Below are 23,749 nucleotides of genomic sequence, written 5' to 3'. Positions count from 1 at the left end.
AATTTAGAGGCTTCCGGGGTTGGCGTAAGACTTTGATTTTGTAATCATGGGGAAGGCAGGAAGTGTTTGGTCGGTGCTGGATTTCACTTTGATTTATCTTTCTTTTCTCTTTATTTTTTTCTGACCTTTTCTCTGGTCTCCTGGCCATTTAAACCTCACAACTCTGGCAAGATTCTGAAGTACCTGGTTAAGGCGAATGGTAATGGGATATTTATAAGGCTTTAGGTGAATTAATGAGTATAAATTTATACGTATTTGCACGCACACGCACGCACGCGCACGCACGCAAACGCACGCACGCAAACGCACGCACACACACACAAAAAAAAAAAGAAAAAAAAAGAGCAATGATGATAAGACGTTGAATCGGTAAGACTACCGAATGAACAATTCTGAGCTCTTTTAGAAAAAAAAAAAAGAAAAAAAAAGAAAAAGAAAGCTACGGCACAGACCAACGCTCTCGAGTGTCTTCCTAACCAACGCCAGATCCATCGCCCACAAAATGGATGAACTGGAGTTACGGATCGCGACCAATAGCTTCGTCTGGAATTGCAATGTCTTTGTCATCACGGAGACGTGGCTTCACCCGCGGATTCCCGACGCTGCAGTCCAGCTAGCAGGCCGCACGCTACATCGGCATGACCGAGACATAGACTCCGGAAAGAGCAGGGGAGGTGGCTTATGTGTTTACGTGCATATTGAGTGATGTACAAACAGTAAGATAATTGACACACACTGCTCACCCGATATAGAGGTTCTAGCAGTATTATGTATTCTATCTCCCGAGAGAGCTAACTGTGGTCATTGTGATGGCTGTTTACATCCCACCGGATGCTAACGTTAGCATAGTGCTAAATCTCCTGCTCGGTGCTATAAACAAACAGCTGCTTGCCCATCCCGACGGAGCTTTTATCGTTGCCGGTGATTTCAACCAGGCATGCCTAAAGACTGTACTCCCTAAATTCATTCAGTACGTGGACTGTGCAACCAGGGGGGATAAAACACTGGACCATGTTTATAGTAACATCAAACATGCGTACAGAGTCACCCCACTCCCCCAACTGGCTGGATCCGACCATCTCTGTCTGTCCCTCACTTCCTCATACACCCCCCTCCGGAGGAAAACAAAGCCTGCAACAAGAACAATACAAACATGGACTGAGCTCTCTCAGCTGCAGCACTGTTTTCAATGGACTTGCTGGGACGCATTTGAACACCATGGCCTCCAGGAGTACACTGATACTGTACTTTCTTATATTAAACACTGTATGGACAATGTTACAATCAATTCAAAAATAAGAGTATTTCCAAACCAGAAACCATGGATGACCAGCGAAGTGAGAACTCTCCTCAAACACCACAACACCGCCTTCAGGTCAGGAGACAAGGCCCTTTACAGCACGGCCAGGGCGGACCTGAAGAGCGGTATTAAGGCTGCCAGGGCAGCCTAAAAGAGTAGGAATGAGGACCACTTCGCTGGAAATGATCCAAGGAGGATGTGGCAGGGACTACAGAAAATAACAAACTACAGCGGCAACAACCTCTTGACTGTTGGGACTGATGCCTCTTTGGCAGAGGATTTAAACCACTTTTTCGCCCGCTTTGAAACTGGTAGGCCCCCAGCAGTCACACCACACCCACCAGCACCCAGCGACAGCACATTGACATTTCAGGAACATGAAGTAAGACGTGTGCTGAGAACTGTTAACCCCAGGCAGGCGGCTGGTCCGGATGGAGCACCAGGGAGGATACTCAGAGACTGTGCTGTCAGGGGTCTTCACCACACTTTTCAACCAGACCCTGTCACAGGCCACCATTCCATCCTGCCTCAAAACCTCCACCATCATCTCCATCCAAAAGAAGTCTGCAGCGGTCAGCCTAAATGACTACAGGCCTGTTGCACTTACGCCTGTGGTCATGAAGTGCTTTGAGAGGTTGGCGTCCCAGCACATTAAGGACTCCCTACCCCCCACACTGGACCCTCATCAGTTTGCCTATAGGGCAAACCGATCTACTGATGACGCCATAAACTTTGCACTCCACACCGCGCTGAGCCACCTCGAGCACCGGGGAAGCTATGCTAGGATGCTCTTCCTGGACTTCAGCTCGGCGTTTAACACCATCATCCCGGAGATCCTGGTGAAGAAACTCTCATCTAGGGCTCTCCTCCTCCATCTGCCACTGGATAATGGACTTTCTCTCACCCCGCCCACAGTCTGCGAAACTCGGCCCTTAAGTATCTTCTACACTAACATTGAGCATAGGCTCCCCCCAAGGATGTGTACTGAGCCCTCTGCTTTTCACCCTCTACACCTCTGACTGTTCACCGACCTACCTCTCTAAAATAATCGTAAAATTCGCTGACGACACTACCTCATCTCTGAAGGGGATGAGGCAGCGTATAGAGAGGAAGTGGAGAGACTGACAGCGGGGTGTTTAGAGAACAACCTCTTACTGAACACCACAAAAACCAAAGAAGTTGTACTGGACTTCAGAGAGAAAAGCACAGTGCCAGCACCACTCATCATCAATGGGGACCACGTAGAGAGCGTCCACTCCTTTAAATTCCTAGGAGTGCACATTTCCGACGACCTCTCCTGGTCTGCAACACCAGAGCAGTGGTAGGGAAGGCCCAGCAGCGACTCCATTTTCTGAGAGTGCTCAGGAAAAACAATCTGGAACAGAAGCTGCTGGTGTCCTTCTACAGAGCCACTGTGGAGAGCATACTGGCGTACTGCATCACGTTGTGGTATATTGGCTGCACGGCAGCAGACAGGAAAACACTACAGAGGGTCATCAACACAGCCCAGAAAATCATCGGCTGCTCTCTGCCCAGCTTGGAGGACATTGCCTGCTCTCGCTAACATAGTAGAGATGATAGCATCATAAAGGACTCCTCTCATCCCGGCCAACACCTCTTTGACCTGCTGCCCCCCGGAAGACGCTACAGGTCACACAAAACCAAAACCAACAGGCTCAGAGAGTTTTTTTCCCCAGAGCCATCACCTCCTTAAATAAAAATTGCACAATAACTCCCCACAAATGCTCTTTCAGACAATAATATGTTAATTCAAAAGCGAAGGGCCAAATGGCCCCAGTCTTGTGCCAAGACTCGTGCTATTCACTTAGGTTAGCTAGAGTGTTTTTGTTTTTGATAACATGTTGTCTTGGTTGACTGTGGGAAGGATAGAGGGGTTGGGGGTGGGATGGGGGGGGGGGGGGGGGGGAATATGAAGACCTTACCATTACAACTGTCAATTTAAAACAGGCTGTATTTTCATATATATCAGTGACGAGTGGTCATAATAATCTATTAATGCGGTGCATGCCCAAGCCCTTCAATAAAAATATTGAAAATATTTATCTGTCAGTGTCATCTATTCTAGTCAGCTATTATATATCTAAACAGTATTTTATCATTAAGGTATTTTAAAAATACCTTAGTTCTACTGTTTTGGTCTTAAATTCTCCCGTGTAATTTGTCCTTTATGACATAAGTTCTGTCAGTTTTGAGAGGCTGTTTTGAATGACATTTTTAATGCGCATTTTGAATAATAAAAAAGCTGTAAGAGAAGACGCTTATCTACCAACGCGCATGCGCACAGTCAGTGGTTCAGTCAAATCACGAATGAGTAAAATGAATTCAATTCAGTCTTTGTGTTCAGTGCCATTTTACCGGAGAAGTATTGAGGAAAAGAAAATTATAATTTCAAGTGAAAGGCCTACTCTCCTGAAGTAGTCATCCCAAAAATGGTCCATCATTTTCAAACTAGCACATACGTGAAACATAAATGGCTAACTGGCTGTCCATAAGTTAGCAAACTGTTCTGTTGGCCCTGTCTCCTTTTTTCCACGGGCCGCACAGTCTGGACTACGACAGGTTATGATGATTTGAAGAAACTTCACACTGCAATGCGCAAACATGAGTGTGGATATCCACAGATACTTTGTGTGGTAAAACTTAAGACATTTGGAAACACACGGCTCGAGCATCAGCTTAATGAGGGACTGCGATTCGCCACGGAGCAGCACAACGCGAGAAAATATTTGATCTTTTTCTCTTTCTGTGTGGGAGGATTTCCCATCGACAAATTGATATCTTTGGGGTTCTATTTTGTACTGTGAATGAGGCCATCAGCGGAAGGATATATGAAAAGAAGGAGGGAACTTCTGCCATTAAGTTAAAGCGTGCATGTTCAGTGAGCATGTGTCCTCTTTTTGTTTATTTCTTTTTTGCTTGTTTTAGAGCTTAACGAGCCACTTCAAGTTAATTGTTTGATTGACATTAATATGCGAAGAAGACGTGATCAGCGAGTGTGGGGAGGGAGAGAGAGAGGAGACGGTGACGTTCAACGAGGAAGGAACTTCAACCGCTGGACATCGGGAGCTCTGGATGACACATGGCGAACACAGCTATACCAAGACTGGGAGGCAGTGCCGTGAGAGTTACGCCACAATTTATCAATGGATCGTGAATGCTTGGGCGAACGCAGAAGCCGGCATGATTTCCGAGGAGCGCACGTCAACGAGTCTGACTGACGATGAGACGGAGCCTGCTGTGTTTGATGGAGAACTTGCCCAGTATGTTTCGGATACAGAAGACGAGGACTTTGAGGGATTTGTGATTGATCAAAAGCAACGTGAGTACATTGTTATTGCTCTATGCCTTTTTTAAAAACTAGCTATGCTACCATGTCTAGCGTCGCTGAGAGCTTGGAGGTGCTCCCAGCATGCTTTGTGGCACTGGAGATTGAAAGTGTGTTTAAAATGCATGTTCTGTGTTAATTATTCTGCTCGTTAGTGGTCTAGTTGTTGTATTGGTTTTGGTAATGCTTTCTAGTTTGTTGCTACTTGGTGATTTAATTTTGCCGTGACACCGTGATTGTACATGACATGGGGAAGAATGTCTTGCCTGCATTCTGCGAGTTGAAAGTGGGTAAGTGAGATCTTCTGCTTACATTAATGAAAGTGGTCACTGGTCCTCACTTACATAGTACCGTCTTTCTTTGTAAATATCTCAGTTTCAATGTGGGCACAAGCAGCTAATAGTCAGGTGCGGCTTATGTATGGACAAAATGCTTTTTCCTTTAGAGATGTAGTGGGTGCGGCTTATAATCAGATGCGCCTTATAGTCGAGCAATTACAGCATATATGCGTGTGTGTGTGCGTATGCGGGTGTGTGTGCGTGCGTATGCGGGGGTGTGTGCGTGGGTGTGTGCGTAAAATTCTACACATTTGGATGGATAGACGAAAGGATGAAAAATTGGACTTACCCTCAATAGCAGATCGGCACACCAGGTGTGAATAGGAGAAGTAGAGCGGTGAACCCAAGCTAAAGTATGATTCCAAAACCTTCTTCACCTTCTCGCTAACATCAAAGAACAGACGGGCCCCCTTCAGTGAAACCTTTCCTTCTTGTGCCAGCTATGGAAGGAACAAAAAAATACACAAGAAATACAAGTGACAGAATTGTTTTGTGTGTGCTGTTGATGTTTTTGCTTAACTTAATCAATAACATTAAAAAAAAGACAATAACATAAAAGCTTATAATAAGACACCTCAACTTTTAATGGCATGTCTAACACAGGGGTGGGCGAACTTGGTCCTGGAGGTCCTGGAGGGCTGGAGTCCCGCAGGTTTTGGATGTTTCCCTTCCCCAACACACCTGATTCATATGATCAGCTCATCAGCAAGCTCTGCATAAGTCTGATAATGATCCTGTTCATTGGAATCAACTGTGTTGGAGGAGGCAAACCTCTAAAACCTGCAGGTCTCTGGCCGTTGAGGACCTAGTAAACCCACCCCTGGTCGAAATCAAAACAAGTTCAAGAACCAAAAATGTTTATTGCTTCAGTGAATCTAATATTGTATTACTGACAGGCCAAAGCAAGGTATATGTATACATAATACATGCATTACAAAATTCAGCTGTGCGTTTTTTTGTTTTGTTTTTTATTTAAGACATGATGTACACTTTACAATTTACGGACCTTGACAGCCTTTAGAATTGTGACTCCCTGAAACATTTCCCCAGGAGAGTGGGGGGAAGGATGTCCCTGGTAGCCATCACCTTTGAGAGCAGCTGCCTACACAATAGAAAAAAAAATAAGTACTTCAAATGATACGTTTGATGATAAACAAGCATATACAGTATGTACAGTATAAATGAATGTCCAGTATAAGTAAATTTAGCAAAGCAGGCCAAACTATGTAAGAACATACAGGGTGGGCCAATAAAATACCACGTTTTAAAAAAGTTCTTACAATTTCCAAAAATAAACATTTGTTTTTCATTTTCAGGAATATCAACAACAATCAGCAACAGTTTTAATCCTAATGGATCGAAAGCAGTATATTGTGGAGGAGAGAGTAAAAAAATCAAGGAAGCATATTTTGAATCAAAATCAATAACCCACACTTCATAGTGACTCCCGTGACAAACGTCTGATCGATTTTGTCAGTGATTCCTCCAGACAGCGTCTCATGATCTCAGTGTTGTTGGTAGTTGTCCTTTCAGGCCTTTGGCCTATCACTGTGCCCTTTATTTGCATTGGTCACAGGTCCTGTTTTCCTGAACTTTTGCAGAAGATGTCTAATTCTGAATGTACTTGGAGGATTCCTTCCTGGAAAGTCAATCGTGAATTGTTGCTGACTGTGGGATTCAAAATATGCTTCCACAATCTTCACTTTCTCCTCGGCAGTATATTGCTTTCGGTTCACTGGGGGTGAGAATTGAGTGCTTTGCTGTTGATATTCCAGAAAATTAAAAAGAAATCTGTTATTTTGGAAATTGTAAGAATTACAAAAGTGGTAACTGGTAACATTTGGCCCACCCTGTATTCAGTTCTCAAAACAGACATTTAGGGACGTTCGAGTTCGAATTAGTAAGTGTTAGATGAAAATTTTACAGAAATACAATAGTCTTGGTCCTCTTTCTACTGTCATGAGTCAATGGCTGCTATGGGGTGACAGATAACACGGGGTGAGGGCTGAGCAGATGTCACCAAAAAACAAAACATTGTTGATGTCACTAACATGAATGATATGAACCTGTAACGTGTATTAACAAATGAATGCGATGATGCAATGATAGTTTGAGATAATCGCTATGTCACACAAAACTGGTATGTCACACAACACTAGTCTGAAATGTCTTTGGTGTAAGTGTCAACTTCATTAGCGTTTAAACATGCCCCATAATTGGTTAATAAACTTGTGAACCAGAAGCCAGCACAAAGCACAACACACACACATACATCCATTTACGGTAACACAGTTGCGCACACACAGCACACACTCATTTGCCATAGCACAGATACTTAAATGGAGTACGGGAGTAAAGATTTTGGCCTGTCACTATGAGGTGGCAAGAAATGTGGTTTTGACATGTCACCATGAGATTGCAAGAAACGTGGTTTTGACATAACATGTATTTTATTTTGAGTGTGGTTTGGGTTTTATGTTCATATTAATCAGTATTGGTGTGGTGTATTATGAGCAAAAAGCTTTGAAGGGATTTTATTCACAAATAGGAAGTACAGTTTATTTTAAAATCATGAATGTTTTGTAAAAAACTAGACCCTGTCAACGAATGTGTTCTGCAAAACTGTTAAGGTCACAGGTTAAGAGGAACTGAAAAAGCAGTTGTAATCACTAGACTTTTAGAACTCAGCAGTTCATCATACCACACTAGACATTTTGAACTCAACAGTTCAACTTTGGTACAGACTGACTGGAACACACTCATCTGTGCTTAGTCATGCTATGTTCAGCATTCCGAGGTGATAAATTAGCCGGGACAAAACGAAACGGGCGTGCAAAAAAGAGCCAGGCTCCCTCTGACGAGGAGCGCAGTTGGCTCTGTGCCCCATTTACCCCCATATGCTGAATGAGGAAGTAATTCTAACAATCAAAATAAGTGTAATTTGTGGTTGACACATTGTCTTGATTGGCTGTTAGAAGATAATAGTTACCCCTTGTTTTGATCAGTTTTATTAAAATTAAACAGCCGGGATAGTAAATGGTTAACTTCCTCAATTATCTTCTCAAAGATAATTAGGCCCAGGTGGTTCATCACAGAATAGCTACCTGTCGTGACCACCCAGCAAAGGGATAATCCTCTTTCAAAGCTTTTGCCCTTCTTTTTGGTTTTGGATTTTTCTTTTCTTTGTATTTTTTCTTGTTTCTTCAATTGATGATCTGGAGTAAGGAGCAACAAATTGTGAGTACATGTGATTCTGTTTGGTTTAAATTTATGGTGTGAATCATTACCTCTTGTCATTAATCAACATATATTCCTTATTGCACAAATTTTGCTTTGCTATTGGTTTGAACACTGATCAAGTAATAAATCAAGAAAGACAAGATGTGGTTCAGAGTTTTCATGTGTGTTGTCACATTAATCATTGATTTCTTAAACCCTACCTTCACTTTCCTGCTTTAACACTTTTCTCTCACTATTTGAGTCATACTTAGAGATACTTTATTGAATAGATAATAGTTCCATCTACATGTTGGCTGCGTTCCCAAAATTCCTGAAAGGTTATTTCGGCTTACATAAACAAATAAAACAAGCCCTTATGGTTCTAACAAGGACAGTAAAACATATTTAGGTCATTCTAAGTGCAACCGATCATAGGGAAAGGAGCCGCTGTAAAAAGAGTGTGATTAGATTTATATCCTTAAATCATCAAAGGTTACTCTTTAAGGGCGTTAATCTTTTTTTATTTTTATTTTTTTTATTTATTTTTTTTTATTTTTTTTATTTTTTATTTTTATTTTTTTATTTATTTATTTATTTATTTATTTTTTTTTTTTTAAAGAGCTCAGAATTGTTCATTCGGTAGTCTTACCGATTCAACGTCTTGTCATCATTGCTCTTTTTTTTTTTTTTTTTTTTTTTTTTTTTTATGTGTGCGTGCGTTTGCGTGCGTTTGCGTGCGTTTGCGTGCGTGCGCGTGCGTGCGTGTGCGTGCGTGCAAATACGTATAAATTTATACTCATTCATTCACCTAAAACCTTATAAATATCCCATTACCCTTCGCCTTAACCAGGTGCTTCAGAATCTTGCCAGAGTCGTGAGGTTTAAATGGTCAGGAGACCAGAGAAAAGGTCAGAAAAAAAAAAGAAATAAAGAGAAAAGAAAGGTAAATCAAAGTGAAATCCAGCACCGACCAAACACTTCCTGCCTTCCCCATGATTACAAAATCAAAGTCTTACGCCAACCCCGGAAGCCTCTAAATTCCAGCAAATTTAGCGAGATCTCAAGAGCCCAGAGGAAAAACTAAAGAGAGGAAGGAGGGAAGGATCGATAAGGCAGAGTGAGATCCATAGAAGCCAGTACATCCAATCCATCAAAGTGAAGTCCAGCACCAACAAGACCCCTCCTGCGTGGTTACAAAACCAGAGTCTTATGCCAACCCCAGAAACCTCATACTTCTAATAAATTAAGATCTCAAGTGACCAGAGGAAAAACTAAAGAGAGGAAGGAGGGAAGGATAGATAAAGCAAAGTGAGAACCACAGACACCAGCACCAACTGATTCAAGGGGCTGTGGGAGGGAGAGGGTACTTCTGTTGAGTTTCAGTAGATGCTGGTGCGACGGATCTGGCATGCATAAGGACCACCACCAAAGAAAGAAGCCGTCAACCGCGGTCCAGCAAAGCGAGCACTCCCGAACCGCGCCGCCGGGCACGGAGCAGCGGACCGCGCCGGGACGGCACCGCCCCGGGCACCAGGGGAAGCACCCCAACACCGCACCCCACAGGGGGCCCAGGGAGCGGCCAAGACGCAACCGCCACCGAGCAGACAACGGGGGGGGGGGGCAGAACCACCCCCGCCCGACCACAGGGGACGGCGTCAAGAAAATTGACTAATTAGCATGCAGTAACACCAAGTGTTGATGCTTAGTGCCCACTAGAAATAGATCTTAAGGAGTTATTGAGTATAGTGTCGTATAGTGTGGTATGCTCGAGCCCACTAGCAGCAACTAGGTTCCTGACTATATAAAAATAAAAACAATCAGATACAAAATACCAAATACAGAAGCAGCGAAAACAGAAGTTGTAACGATGTGGTGGCTCTCGTTAACAGGCAGAATCTTGGCAGGATTAAGTTGCCAAATTGAGATTAAAATATTCTATGTACATAGACCATATTTGTTTAAATCTTGATACTTGATTTTTATTTAAGGCAGAGATTTTTTCCATTGAGATATAATTTATTAGTAAGTTTAACCAGTGGTCGATATTTAGAGATTGTTTATTTTTCCAATTGACAAGGATTATTTTTTTAGCAATAGTAAGGGCTATAAATATAGATTGAGAATGTTTACATGGTAGCTCAGTTATTGTTAAGGGCGTTAATCTAATGGAAGCCGGGGCTGACATTCTAAAACTGGGGCGGTGAGAACCTAAACGAATCCTTTTCGACGCTAGCTTGAAGCGTCCCCGTCATCTCGGTAAATCCCGTGTTACTACGGTTTGAGATAAAAGGGGGGCCTTAACCCTTTGTAACGGAGAGTTGGCCAGGTAAGCTAGATCAGACACTTGGCGCCCGAACAGGGACATGAAATTGATTAAAGTTAATTGATTCATGTCCGTAGGAAGAACCTGGACGGGGAGTAGCTGAGGTTGACTTCCCAGGACCTCGCTACCCCAGAAAGGATATAAATTTAGTGTCAGATAAGCTTGGTTAGACATATAAACAGTGGCTGTGAGGAATAGAGTTTCCTGGAACAGCACCTGCAACATAAATATCCAAAAGGGAAATTGTGCTGTAGGCTACAACTGGAATAGGTCTAAATGTAGTGGAGATCAGTCTTAAAGTAACAAATAAAAATTTGTTGGTTGTTCGAAAACCTTAGGGTACAAAAACAACACCAGTTTATTTGGGCTGACTGCTCAGGTCCAAAGTAAACTGTACAGCAAGGCGGGCTCAGGAATACGCTAAAAAGGCTGATCAAGGGGAATGTTGAAATAGGTATGAAACCTAATTGAAATATCCCACCACTATAAGTTACTAATAAAGGTTAGCTGAAGTAATAGCCCTTTTGTTAGTAGAGAAGAAGTGACTCTGTAACCAGAGACATTGAGTAACCAGAGGCTATAGTAGGTCCCTGTCCCTCTATGCGCAAGAGGGAGGCAACTGAAAAAATAGCTTCGACCTACAACTATTGTAAAATCGTAAGGCAGCAGAATGCAAAGGCCAAGCGAAACCAGTGATAATGTAGTGACCTCGGGTCAAGAAGGGCCTGAGGCACCGCAACAGTTAGTTCATGGACAACCTCATATTCAAACACGGCTTTTTCTTCATGGGCAAGGTCTAGAGAATTGGCATCATGAAAGGAGAGAAGCGATTAACTGTCTAAACCCGTCTATCCCTGCAGATAAACTCGGAGGGCTGATAGAGGATACTATTCAGGATAAAGGCATTTTTTATGCTGAACTCACAGGACAGGGATATTTGCTAACTGCTATAGTTAAGCATCCAAGTGTTGGACAGACAAAAGAGAAAGGTGAAATATGGCTAAGATGGTGGGTGGAAATATTCAGCGAATATAATGTTGTGCAATTGGTCAGCACCCAACCAGAATTTGATCCGGTGGTAAAAATGCTCGCATCGACAGCCCAAATAGAAGGGAAGTTAATCAACCCTAGGGAAACGAGAGCTATGCCCCGCTTAAAAGAGTATCAACCACTATTGGATCAAATAACCGAAATATCAATATATCGAAAGCAGGGAAATATACTGGAGAGTGAAGGTGAAATTGATTCAGGTGATGAGCGCACACCCGAAGAAATTACAATGGAAGGTACAGACACAGAATATGACAACAAAGAAAGTGAGTGGCAGGCTAGAGAGGAAGTGAGACAAAAAGCACTAACTCAAAAAATGAGTCCTCTTAGGCTGCAGCCTCCACTAATTCCTTTGCCGGATGAAACCACCAAAAAAGTGAATGTGGGAAATGGTATAATGCTATGTCAATTCCATGGAAATGTGTGGGAGATTGGTGGAAGCGCTCTTATTGTTCTCACTGATGTAAAACTCAGGCCGTACAATAGTAGATTCAGGGCGAGTTTAAAATCATCAGCTGGAATAGAATATGAAAGAGAGAAGAGACATACGGAGTCAGGTTCCAATTGAGGAAATATCCGAGGCCAGGGAATACAGAATAACAAGTGGAGGAAGTTCTAACTTTTACATGATAGTTCATTGCCCAGGGCAAAAATGGACTTCAGAATTAGATCAAAGAGCATATATAAAAAATGTGATGAAACTTTTGGAGAGAGCTATAAATGGAGCTATTGATCAGGAAGCTACACGTGTCGTGATTGATGTGAACGGAATAAGATCAGGAAGAATGTTGTGGACAATAGCCGAGTCAGTGGCCCTAGGGGCCTTTAGGCTGCAGATCGCGACCCCTGTTACCCAGCTTCCAGATACAGAGTTCGTGGTGGCCATATCTCAAGAACAACATAACAGGAGGGAGGCCGAGGCGATGGAGAGATGGACTGCACGAGCCTTACAGGAGGCCAGGCTGCAACTGAAGGAGAAATTACAGCGTCAGAAGCCTCGCCTGATGAAAACTCCTGAAGGAGCCGGGTCACCGGCCACAGAACAAGGTATGAACACTCAAAATGTAACCTTCGGCCCCCACCCTTCCTCTGTCACAGGTTCACTGGTGAGTGTTGCCAAGGAGATGGTGTCAGATGATGAACAACCCGGCCCCAGCGGCCTTCCCACCACGCCTTGGAGGCCCTCGCTACCTGGAGAAGGTAGGGAAAAACCAACAGAGATAAAAAAGTCACCAGGTAGAAACAGCATGCAGGAGGCTGTAACAGCTCCGGGCTCAGCGGCCTCCTCGCCGCAAGGAGTGGATGTCTCATATAGGGAGTTGCCCCCCCCCCCGACCCCTGTTACCAAAGAGGTCACGGGGAGGAAAGCAATGAAGAAAACAAACAGAGACGCTGAGGTGATGGCTCCGCCGATCTCATCATCATCCAGCGGAGAGGAGGGAAGTGAGGATGACGGTGACACCGGCACGAGGGCGCCACCTCAAGATGAGATTGATGACCTCGTTTCCTTGGAGTCATTTGCCCCCCTGACCAGCCCTAGCAATGCTCAGCAGCCAAAAATAATAAGAGGAGCAACCCGCAAGGGAACCAAAAAACAGCAGCCAGTCCTAAGTGTTCTGAAGGCCTCAGAAAGGATAGCCCTGGACGTCCGGATTGGCTACCTGCAGACTAAGGATGACAGGCGTGTGTATGTGCCGGCGGTAGGTCAAACAGAATATCCTTATCCTGCTGCTTGGTTGGACAAACTCAGCAAAGAAGCATCTCTAACTGTGAAAACGAGTTATGGGGAGATAATTAATGTGTTGATGACCCCAGCATATCGTACATTAATAAATTGTACAATATTGACTAAAAATTTCAGAGAGGGTTTTGTGACCGTGTTGTATGATGTTTTGTTGAAGCTGTTAAAACAGGCGGCTTACTGCAAAGCTCAGGCAGAGTTGAGAGAACAAGATGATGTCATAAATCAAGACGGGGCCGGAGTGGGGCCTGCTGGCACTCAGACAGGACTTGCAGCTTCCTCATTGCCTGTCTCAGCCACTGCTCCTCAGCAACAGCAAAACACGGCACAGCCTGTGTTAGTAACACAGGCCCCAAATGATTTGGCGACGTTAGATGATCAGGAGAAGAACATGCGAGCCTTTAAGGCCTTAAAGGCCATGGTTCGAGTTAAAGACCCAAAAGAAACAGTGAAAGAATATTTATATGCAACTTGGCCCATGATCAAAGATGCCCCAGGAGGAGAAATAGCCAAAAAGATGTGGCTGCAGTTAGTGATTTCCGACCCAGTGATGTCCCACGAAACCGCACAAGGAGTGTATGAACGATGGGTTGACGAGGACGAAGAAGATGAAGAGACCTATGTAACCCGAGCCAAGGAACAACTCAAAAAAGGAGTCACCTTGATGAATGTGTGGTACAAATTGAAGCAAATTATAACACCAAACAGGTACGTTAAAGTCCTGAGAATGCTTGTAGCTGATAAACCAAACCAAGCCATGTTTGTTAAGATGGGACCGGAAAGTTCAGTCTTGAAGATTGAAGAGTCTATCAAACAATGGGACAGGTTGACGAAGCACTATAATGAGAGAAGAAAAGAGGCTAACAACCGGCGTGAGGGCGACCAAGTGCGTCAATCTACCCCGATGACACCCCAGCCTGTCCAGCATAGAGAAATTTATAGCCAGCAGCCTCGAAGAGCTGCATATGCTGGCCCGCAGCCACTCGCTCACGAGGGGGAGACATATTCGTTGCCCCGGCAACAGCAGGGAGCTGCGCCAGGCCCAAGGCCTCAGAGGCCTGCATACAACAAGCCACAGGCGTCTAAAAACACATATGCAAAACCAAATAATGATGCACGGGACTCACAGAATAATCCAACTAAAAAAAGAAATCCTGGAGCTTAAGTGTCAAAAGAAGAATATGGAAAAATGACCCCAGAAGAAAAAAATGCCCTGCAAGAGGCGCGCAAAGCTGCTGCTGCCTCCACAGGGGCCTGAGCAATGAGCACTGAACAGGCGCGAGTCACAATTGAAGGCGTCTACCGAAGAGGAGATAATTCTCTACAGAAATGTGGGAAAAATCCCCTATCTGGTGGACACGGGAGCAGAGGTGTCCATGACTCGCAAAGCCTTAAGACAACAGGGACACCTGGATGTGATAGTAGCTGATGGAACAACAACCAAAATGCCTGTTGGCACATGGAGAGGAATTATATGGGTTATGGGACCATATAATTTATTGACTTTACGCGATGCGGAAGACATGGGAAAGCCGAAGAACCAGCGCCGGTCTGCAAAGAAGAGACTGAGTAAATTACAAGCTAAATTGGTCCGTGTAGGCCCGACCAAAGTAACACCAAGCAGAGAGTGGTACAAACCGGTGGATGTGCCAGCTGTCAAAATCCAACAAGTAAATGACAGCAACCTGTCTCCTGGAGGAAAGGAAAGGCTGGCCAGAATTCTGGACAAAGCTTCCATTGCTCATTTCAAGAATGACTGCGGAGACATGGGAACGAATCACGTGCATGTCATCGCGGGTGCAGTCCATCCCCCTGTAAGACAATACCCACTCAATCCAGGGGCGGTGGCCGAAATGGACATGATTGTGAAAGAGTTGCTGGAGTTAGAAATCATCAGAGAGGAACTTAATCCGATTACCAACAGCCCAATTCAGGCAGTCAAAAAACCAGAATCTGCTGGAGGCGGCTGGAGGCCGGTAATCAACTTTAAGGCCCTCAATCGAAGAACAATAGCTAACAAGGCAAGTCTAATTAACCCACAAGCATCATTGAAGACATTAAGAGTAAAAAAATACAAATCCTGCATTGATTTGGCAAATGGATTTTTCTCATTGAGAATTGTGAAAGCCTCGCAAGGAAAAACTGCATTTACACACAAAGGGAAGGCATACGTGTGGCAAAGACTGCCACAAGGGTATAAAAACTCACCCAATGTATTCCAGTCAGCAGTTTTGCAAGTGCTAGAGGGACTGGAGGTCACGGTGTATATTGACGATGTTTTTATTGCCAATGACACCGAAGAGGAGAACCTAGACATGCTACAAGCGGTGATCGAGAGAGTTTCAGCTGCAGGACTCAAACTCAACCTCAAAAAATGTCAACTGGCCCGCTTCCAGGTAGATTATTTGGGCTTCCAGGTTGATGAAAACTTGGGACTGTCAGAAGGGTATCGACAGAAGATTGAACGAATTCTGCCGCCGACCACTGAGAATGAGCTCCAAAAAATACTTGGGTTATGCAACTACGTGCGAGACCACGTCCCACACTATCAAAGACATGCAAGGCCGCTGTACGCGCGGCTTCGGAAAGATCCAGACGAAACAAAGACCAAAAATTGGCTATGGTCAGCAACAGATCAAGCCAATCTAGTAAAATTAAGGGAAGCAGTAAAAAATGCTGTACACCTGGAACCTAGGAGCCTGACTACTCGATTAGTTGCTGAAATACGCTGTGATGACGATGATGCCATGTTAACCGTCAGCAACGAGAAGGCAGGTATGGTGGCATTGTGGACTTACACCTTGACCAGTGTGGAAAAAAAGTTTCCCCAAGAAGAGAAGGAACTTGCAGTTCTGGCTAAGTATTGGGGGCCGCTGAAAGACCTGGCACAAGGACAAGGCATTAAAGTCATCACACAGAGCCAAGTACATCGCTTTTTACGAAAAGCCACACTTGAAAGTACAAAAGCCACTAATGTCAGGTGGGGAAGATGGGAAGACATATTGCTGGATCCCGATTTGGAAATCGGGCCAGGAGCGAGCCATGCAGGAAGGCTGAGGACACAGGAAGAAGAGGGAACTCCCAGTGAATGGGCCTTGTTTACGGACGGGTCGAAAAAGGGTGAGGAAAAGCACGCACACTGGGGCTTCATCCTCAAACAACACGGGAGAGAAATTTGACGCAGCCGCGGCAAAGTTGCCGGAAGTGCACAAGCAGGAGAAGTAACAGCAGTGTTAGAAGGGCTGTTGGAAGTAATGGAAAGACACATAAATCATGTGCAGGTTATAACCGACAGCTTTTATTGCGCAAAAGCCCTCAAAGAAGATCTAGCCATCTGGGAAGAGAATGGTTATGAGGGAGCGAGAGGAAAAATGGTAGCTCACAGTGAGTTATGGAAGAAAATAGCTGAAATGAGACTTTCATTGAAAATTGATGTTGTTCATCAAAAAGCCCACCTTAGGGAGGGGGCATATTGGCAAGGAAACGACGAAGTCGACCGATATGTTCAAGAAAGACGGTTAATAGTTGTAGGAACAGAAAACTGGAGCAGAACACCTCAGGGAAAGGTGGTTCCAGACGAATCCGTGCGGGAGGTGGCTAAGGCTGTACACGAAGCTATAGGTCATGCTGGCCCCATGCCCACACGGAAGCAGCTGGAAAAGCTGGAGCTTTGGATTCCTGACAGAACAATCCGCTCTGTGTTGCGAGACTGTGAGTTGTGTAACATGTACAATGCAGGAAGACGAGGGAAGCGAGCAGACGGATTAACCATTAAAAGCACCGTACCCTGGGGGTCAATCTGCATGGATGTGGCTGGTCCTCTGGGGGTGAACGGAGCTAAAGGTGAGAAATATCTGATTGTGCTTGTCGATTCAATGTCAGGTTATTTGGGACTTAATGCTGTGAGGAAGGCCAATGCTAACAGTGTGCTGAAGACACTGAATGACAGTTGTATGTGGCTGGGAATACCCAAAGAATTAAGAACAGATAATGGGACGCATTTTAAAAATGCTAAAGTTGATGAATGGTGTAGGAAATGGGGTGTAATGAGAATATTCTCGCCCCCTTACACGCCCCAAGCAAACGGGGTTGCAGAGCGAACGATTGGGTTAGTTAAAAATTGGCTCGGGAAAAATGCCAATGGGAAGGAGTGGAGCACAAAGCTAGTGGAATTGGCAGTGAGTTTAAACGGGCGGAGCCGCACAGCTCGACTGTCTCCGTCGGAAGAATTGAATCAACGCCCAGTCATAGCTCAACAGGCAAATAGGGAACAAGAGCTGTCAGCGCCGCAAAAAGAGGAATGTCCTTTTGCAGTGGGTCAGCAAGTTTGGATTAAGTCAAGAGATTCACCCAGCAACACAGCAGTTAAGCCTAAATACGAGCGGCCTGACATTGTTGAAGAAGTTTTAGACAGAAACACAGTCCGACTGAAAAAGAGAGGAATTCAAGGCGTGGAGCAGCTTAAAGCCATACCAGCTAAAGCCAAGAAATAACCAGGGAATCAGAATGGCAGCGAACATCGCCGACATCCCGCCCTTTATCAAACTAGCTTCAGTCAAGGGTGCGGTAATTACACGCCGCTCGCCAAGAGGCATAATGGCCGGATTGGCAGATTGCATTTTGGAAAATGCAAAGTGTGGATTTTTAACCACAGCGGTGGAGAACTTTAAATGGAGGAATGTGGAGGAGAAATGTGTGATCTGTCTGTGCTCTAACACCTTGCCGACCAAGTGGACCGGGATTGGATTCATGAGACCCCAGGCTGATCCACTCCAGATGCCTCGGCAGACGGGAGAAGGGAGTGACCCGCTGTTTCCTGTCAAGGTACTGGATGATGTCATATGTGAGGAGTGCCAGATCAAAAAATTGCCCCGAATGAAGATTTTTGCTCAGTGGGAGTTTGGAGAGGGGGCATTGCAGCTGCTTCAGCCTGGACAAAGTTGCAGATGCACCTGGGATGGACAAGCTTTGAAGTACTGCGCCCAGTGCCGTGACCTCGAGGCCAAAGGCTATCTGGTGAGTGGAGGCGAATCCGAAGGTTGGCAGCTTACATCTGCCATTACACCACTGGTTAGACTCCGTCCGGCCTTGAGGGCCCACGGAGGAATTAAGGCATTAGATAGTTTTTTGGCACAAGACAGACTTAACAAGCTCATGGCTGAGAATTGGCCTTGGCAGGTGGTACCTCTTAACCAAGCACCGCTTATGAGCAACTCTGTCCCTGAATATCTGGAAATAGATGTGCAAACTGGTCGAAATTAAGAAACCACAGAAAGAGATGTTGCGAGAGGACCTTGGGCTCCTAAGATTTGGGCCTCTCTCGTTGGGCAAATGCTGGCACGCACAGACACCCCTCTCGAGGATGCGCCAGGGCCAGCAATGGACAAAAATTGGTATGCGCATGACATGTATTGCTATACCACAGTTTTGGACCCGAGCCCTAAAAAACTGCAGTACAAGAAAAAAAGAGTTGATGTACTGCTTGGCACCAAGACCGCCACGATGGCAGCAGGGACAGACAGAGCAAATCCCGAACAAGCTGCGACTGGATTCAGCCATGGTAAAAATCACAGTAAACATGGCTATAGTGCCATATGAGGGAATTTATTCCATCTCTATGGAATTGAGTGCAGTCCCTATTCTTGAATGGCTGGCTACACAAGAAAGGAAGAGAAAGAATTTTGAAGAATTCATGGCATCAAGGTATATTGTCCTGAGAGACGCCAGCACATCAAACGCAGACTTGTGTCTGGACGGAGAAACGGAACAGCCGACAATTGACCTCACGGCCATGGAGGAAGAAACACAGCCACATCAGAATGACAGTGCAAGTCAAAGCGCACTCCCTCCCTCTCCTGCTAGTATTGAGCAACCAAGATGTGTTCTCCATATTGGAGGAAGCAGGCAAAGGATTCAACGTGTGCTGTCTCAGCTGAGCATACCCAGCAGAGTTTTGGAAACTGCACCCCGCGCACCGGAGTAGCGACAATGACTGAAACAAGGCAGCCTGAAGAAAATCGCCCCTATATCACGGACTATTTGGCTTTAAATGAATTAATTACCCATCGGGAAAATCCCACCTACAATCCACGGTGTGACTACGAAATTTCTTGTAAAGGTAAGGGCTCAAATAATTATTGGATTGAAACTGAAATGTCGTTTAGGAACGGTGATTTGGGACAAAAAAAGGTCAGTACAAAAGACCTACAATTAAATGGGCTATAATGCCGCACCATTCTGATGCTGCGATGTGGTGCGCAGATAGTGTTGCTTTAAATGTAACCAATTGGCAATGGCAAGAAATAGAAGCCACAAAATTCCCCACAGGAGCCCCGTGGATCCTGAACATTCATTATGATAAAAATTATGTCTATAGATGGGGACCAAATTATTATGATAATGTACAACCCCCATACATAGATGTAAGAACACATAGCTTGTCCCTGATTTGGACAAATGATGAATGTATGTATCGCGAAGTTGAAATGCGCTGGCAAGAGCCTAAATGGAAAGACGGAAGTAGCCGTCTAGTTGAAAATTCTACTGATTACTTACCAGTACAGGTAAGGAAAGAAGAATTTAAAATTGATCGAAAAAACAACTACAACTGTTTCGGCAATCACGGGTTCGTTAAAGACTCGTGGTGGAAAATAACATCTTTAATTAACCATAATGAACAACCAGTGTATGAAGAATTGGTACAAGTAAAAGTGGTAAAAAGTGAACAATTGGAATTTTGGTGGATGTCCAACGAGTGGAATCCTGACAATCCCCCTAGAAACGCATCGTGGGCGTTTCAGGGACCCGCCCCAATTCCGGGAGTGATTAAAGTAGTTACTTGGAAGTGGCTCGATCGCAAAGTTTGCCCTAACTTGACCGGAGCGCAAGGGCAGAGGTGGCAAAAGGCCCCCACCTACGCAGACTGGTGGAGCAGAGAAGCGTGGAATGATGACTCAGTGTCATACACATCATTTTTCTTGTGATGCGACTAATTATCATCCCCTCCGACAAGGCAAAAGGGCAGAAAGACACAAAGAAAAAGAAATAGAAAAAGCTCAGAAGCAACTTGAAAAAGAGGAACCTGGTTCCAAAAAAGGAAACCGCAAACTGAGGGCCCCCTCCTTTGTGTATCGCGGAACGGCTGCCAAGGGACTGTCTCCTCCAGCACACAGCCGCGATGATGACCTCGTCGAGTCGTCAACAACACGAAAGGCAAGAAGACAGAAAACCAAGAAGCAAAGGTAAGCAACATATACCTTTTCAACCTCCAGGCCCTAGATTATCAATACCAAAAAGAGATTTCAATTATGAAAGGGAAAAAGTAACTTCTGTTGATTATTGGTGTAGCAAAGATATGCACTGGAGAAGTAATGATATGTCTCAAACAATGTATCAAATTGAACGAACGATTGATCAGTGGGAAAGATTAAAGTGGTACCATGGTGTTTCTAATCACTTTGCATGCCAGCGATACCCCGAGCCATTAATAATCCCGAGAGTTGTCAGAAAATTTAAAGATAGAAGAATGCCTGCAAAACTTCCCTGGATATTAAATTCAGTGACAATTGGCCATGCTTTAAAAATACGCTGGGGCCCAAACTATTATGATAACTGTCAGCCCATTAGGGGTGTCACGATTCGCCAACTCCACGATTCGATTTAAATTTCGATTTTGGGGTCACGATTCGATTTTTTTTTCGATTTTTTTTTTTTTTTTTTTCCCGCTCCCCCACTTTATAACACAGAGGCATATGCTTCTGTAGGCTAAGGCTAGTCTATGATCATTGGTTCTATTCATTGTACAGTAAATCTTATTTCAAAAGATCGGCTACATATAGGTGATGCAATTTCCATATTATTTTTGTGTAAATTTATGTAATATATGATAATTGACATTAGGCAGGAATGATCAAATTCAAAGAATTTATTTACAATATAAAGTTAACCGTCTTGTTCTTACTGAAGTGTAAAATAAAAAATAAAAAAACAAAAACAAAAAGTCACAGTGGGTGCCTGCCATCTATTGACTGTTTTTGGTTACAACAGTGTGCTGTGCGTTCCTCTTAAAATAATGTGCAATGTGCAACAACAACAAAAAATATATTGTATCCAAAGTCATGGAACAAATACAGCCTGAACAAACTATATCCCAACATTTACAGTTGCTGGGCATACTGTAGCGTGGTTCAAGTACACTAATTAAATGTTTGAATCCAGCGTTTTCCAAGGCTGCAGGTCTGCTGCTATAAATAGACCTATGGATCTGGCGTTTCGCGCGAGCTGAAGTGTGTGGAAGTTTCACTGTAAATGAGGATGAAATAGTTGGTTGGACCGTTGTTTTCCCACTTCTAGTTGAATTTGATAAATCTAAATCTTTGTGATGCCTGCGTAAATGTCCCGTCATGTTTGTCGTGTTTCCCGTTGTGACGGCTGGCGGCTCGGGCCCGCCGCCGGCTCCGCTCCCCTAGTATGTATGTGTGTGTTTGTGTCGGCTGGTGCCCGTATAATGGTACTTCAGTTTGAATGCGCCAGCGCGACACTCTGATTGGAGGACTGTGCCAGCGCGACACTCCGATTGGACGACTGTGCCAGCGCGACACTCCGATTGGACGACTGTGCCAGCGCGACACTCCGATTGGACGACTGTGCCAGCGCGACGCTATTGTGTATCCGTTTCTCCTCCGTTCTGTCAGTTCTGTCAAATGCGGTTATTATTTGTTCACCTTCCACTTTCACTCCCTTGTCAAACCCCTGCCTGAAATTTCAATTAAAACTACTCAGATGTTAAAGTCGACCCGTGTTTATCTACTCTATATTTTCTGTTATTGTGTTACTTCCCTTCCCCTTGACGAGCCGGGCGTAACACCGTGGCCGAGTACAGTACGCGCACATAGCATATCTTGCAACTGTGGTCTTTTTATCGTTCACGTTGTCGACATAACTCACCGGGAACGCAAAATGTTTCCAAACTGGTGACGAGAGAAGCGGGAGCGGCTTGAAGCACCATTGCTGTGTCTGTCCGCGCTTGCCATCATGACTGCAGGAGAAGTCAGCTAACAAGTGCCGTTAGCTAGTAGCTGAATGGCTGCGTCTCATTTGCTTTCCTGGGAGGTGGCGGTGGCGGCGGTGGCGGCGGCGGCGGTGGCGGCGGGCGCGGGGGGGGGGGGGGGTGGGGGGTCGGCATCGAATCGTGTGTCTTCTCTTCTATTTCGATGCTCGAAATCGTGACGTAATTTCGATCGATTTCGATAAAAAATCGAAATCGTGACACCCTTACAGCCCATGTATTTCGAAGTGACCATACAAGGGTTGCTGCTCTTTACAACAAGCAAGCGCATGTTCCACTTCCTAAAAAAGCGCCCTCAGGGCAACATGCACTTTTACGTAATTGAAAATGTTGAAATGCCATTGAGAATGGTGGAGAGTTTGTACGCAAAAAATATACAAAACCTCCTTTTAAATGCTTTGCAAGTTTGAGTCAGTATGGTCCGTTATGGTGGAAATTGACCTCAGTTGTAACTGAACAGAATCAGCCCTTGTGGGAAGAGCTCATTTTGGTCAGAAAAGGAAGATATGAGAAAGGTTTGAAAATATCGGATGAAGAGCAAGAATTGATACAGAGTGTAAATTATGGAAATACTACGGGGGGAATGGCGCTAATTACGTCATGGAAAGAGGTGTGGCGAGGTCTCGACCCACAGATTAAAGACGAACGCGGAAACTTCTATCGGACACTCATCGGTCACAGCAGCGAACCACTGTCCAGCGAGTCCCGGGTGTTGGAGGATGGCAAGGAGGATAGAGAACAGTCCTGAAACAGGAGAAATACGACCAGTGGAGATGACAACATTTCAAAGTTTTGGAGGTGAGACACAATATGAAATAATGGATTCTGGCTTTTCTCAAGTCCCAGCAGAAGGAGTCGTTATTACACAGCAACCAGCTCCTCTGAACAGAGGAACGCGTACACCTGGCCGATGGCCAGAAGGACCAGCAGCAAGTGAGATGTCATCATACGTCAACCTCAGGGCCGTAAGAGAGCCCCGATATGCAATTCCTCGGCCGTCAGCAAGTGCCGGCTCGGTGTACACCAATGTCACAAGCGAGGTAAGACCGACACCAGCTTTAAATCTGCCATCTGTCGTGACAGAGAGGAGCGTCGAGTTTAGGCGTCAGGAGCATGTATACCAAGAAATTGATGAAATTGATCCAGGAGTGCCGGACAGAAGAGACATTTTCCTTTGGCGGGATGATGTGATTATTATGGAGCAGCCGGAGCCTGAAGCTCCGTCTTTCAACCCAGGACATGTGGACTTTGAGGTACCGAAACCTAACATTTTTCCCTTGTCAGGCATACCGTGGGTAAAGATTCTGTGTTACGGTATGGGCACGATTGTATTTGTTACAATGTTAAGCACTCATGTGTACTTTG

The 23,749-nt window shown here is 44.7% G+C and overlaps 1 protein-coding gene across 3 annotated transcripts in view; it reads right to left on the bottom strand.

Annotated features, from left to right (window-relative positions):
• Nucleotides 1–23,749, bottom strand: part of LOC144023250 (prolyl 3-hydroxylase 1-like) — a 137,067-nt gene that overhangs the window by 17,479 nt on the left and 95,839 nt on the right. For all 3 annotated transcript variants that reach the window (XR_013284511.1, XM_077528459.1, XM_077528460.1), the window contains 2 exons: nt 5,991–6,086; nt 5,274–5,424 (listed from right to left, as the gene is read on the bottom strand). Coding sequence is in view for 2 of the 3 variants with exons in the window: in XM_077528459.1 (XP_077384585.1) it covers nt 5,274–5,424; nt 5,991–6,086 (247 nt within the window). In the remaining variant the exon portion in view is untranslated. The remainder of the gene's footprint in view (nt 1–5,273; nt 5,425–5,990; nt 6,087–23,749) is intronic.

This window comes from Festucalex cinctus, chromosome 8, assembly GCF_051991245.1.
Source record: "Festucalex cinctus isolate MCC-2025b chromosome 8, RoL_Fcin_1.0, whole genome shotgun sequence".
NCBI classification, from domain to species: Eukaryota; Metazoa; Chordata; class Actinopteri; order Syngnathiformes; family Syngnathidae; genus Festucalex; species Festucalex cinctus.
The sequence above is the reverse complement of the archived record's forward strand: the minus strand, read 5'-3'. Positions and strand labels throughout refer to the sequence as shown.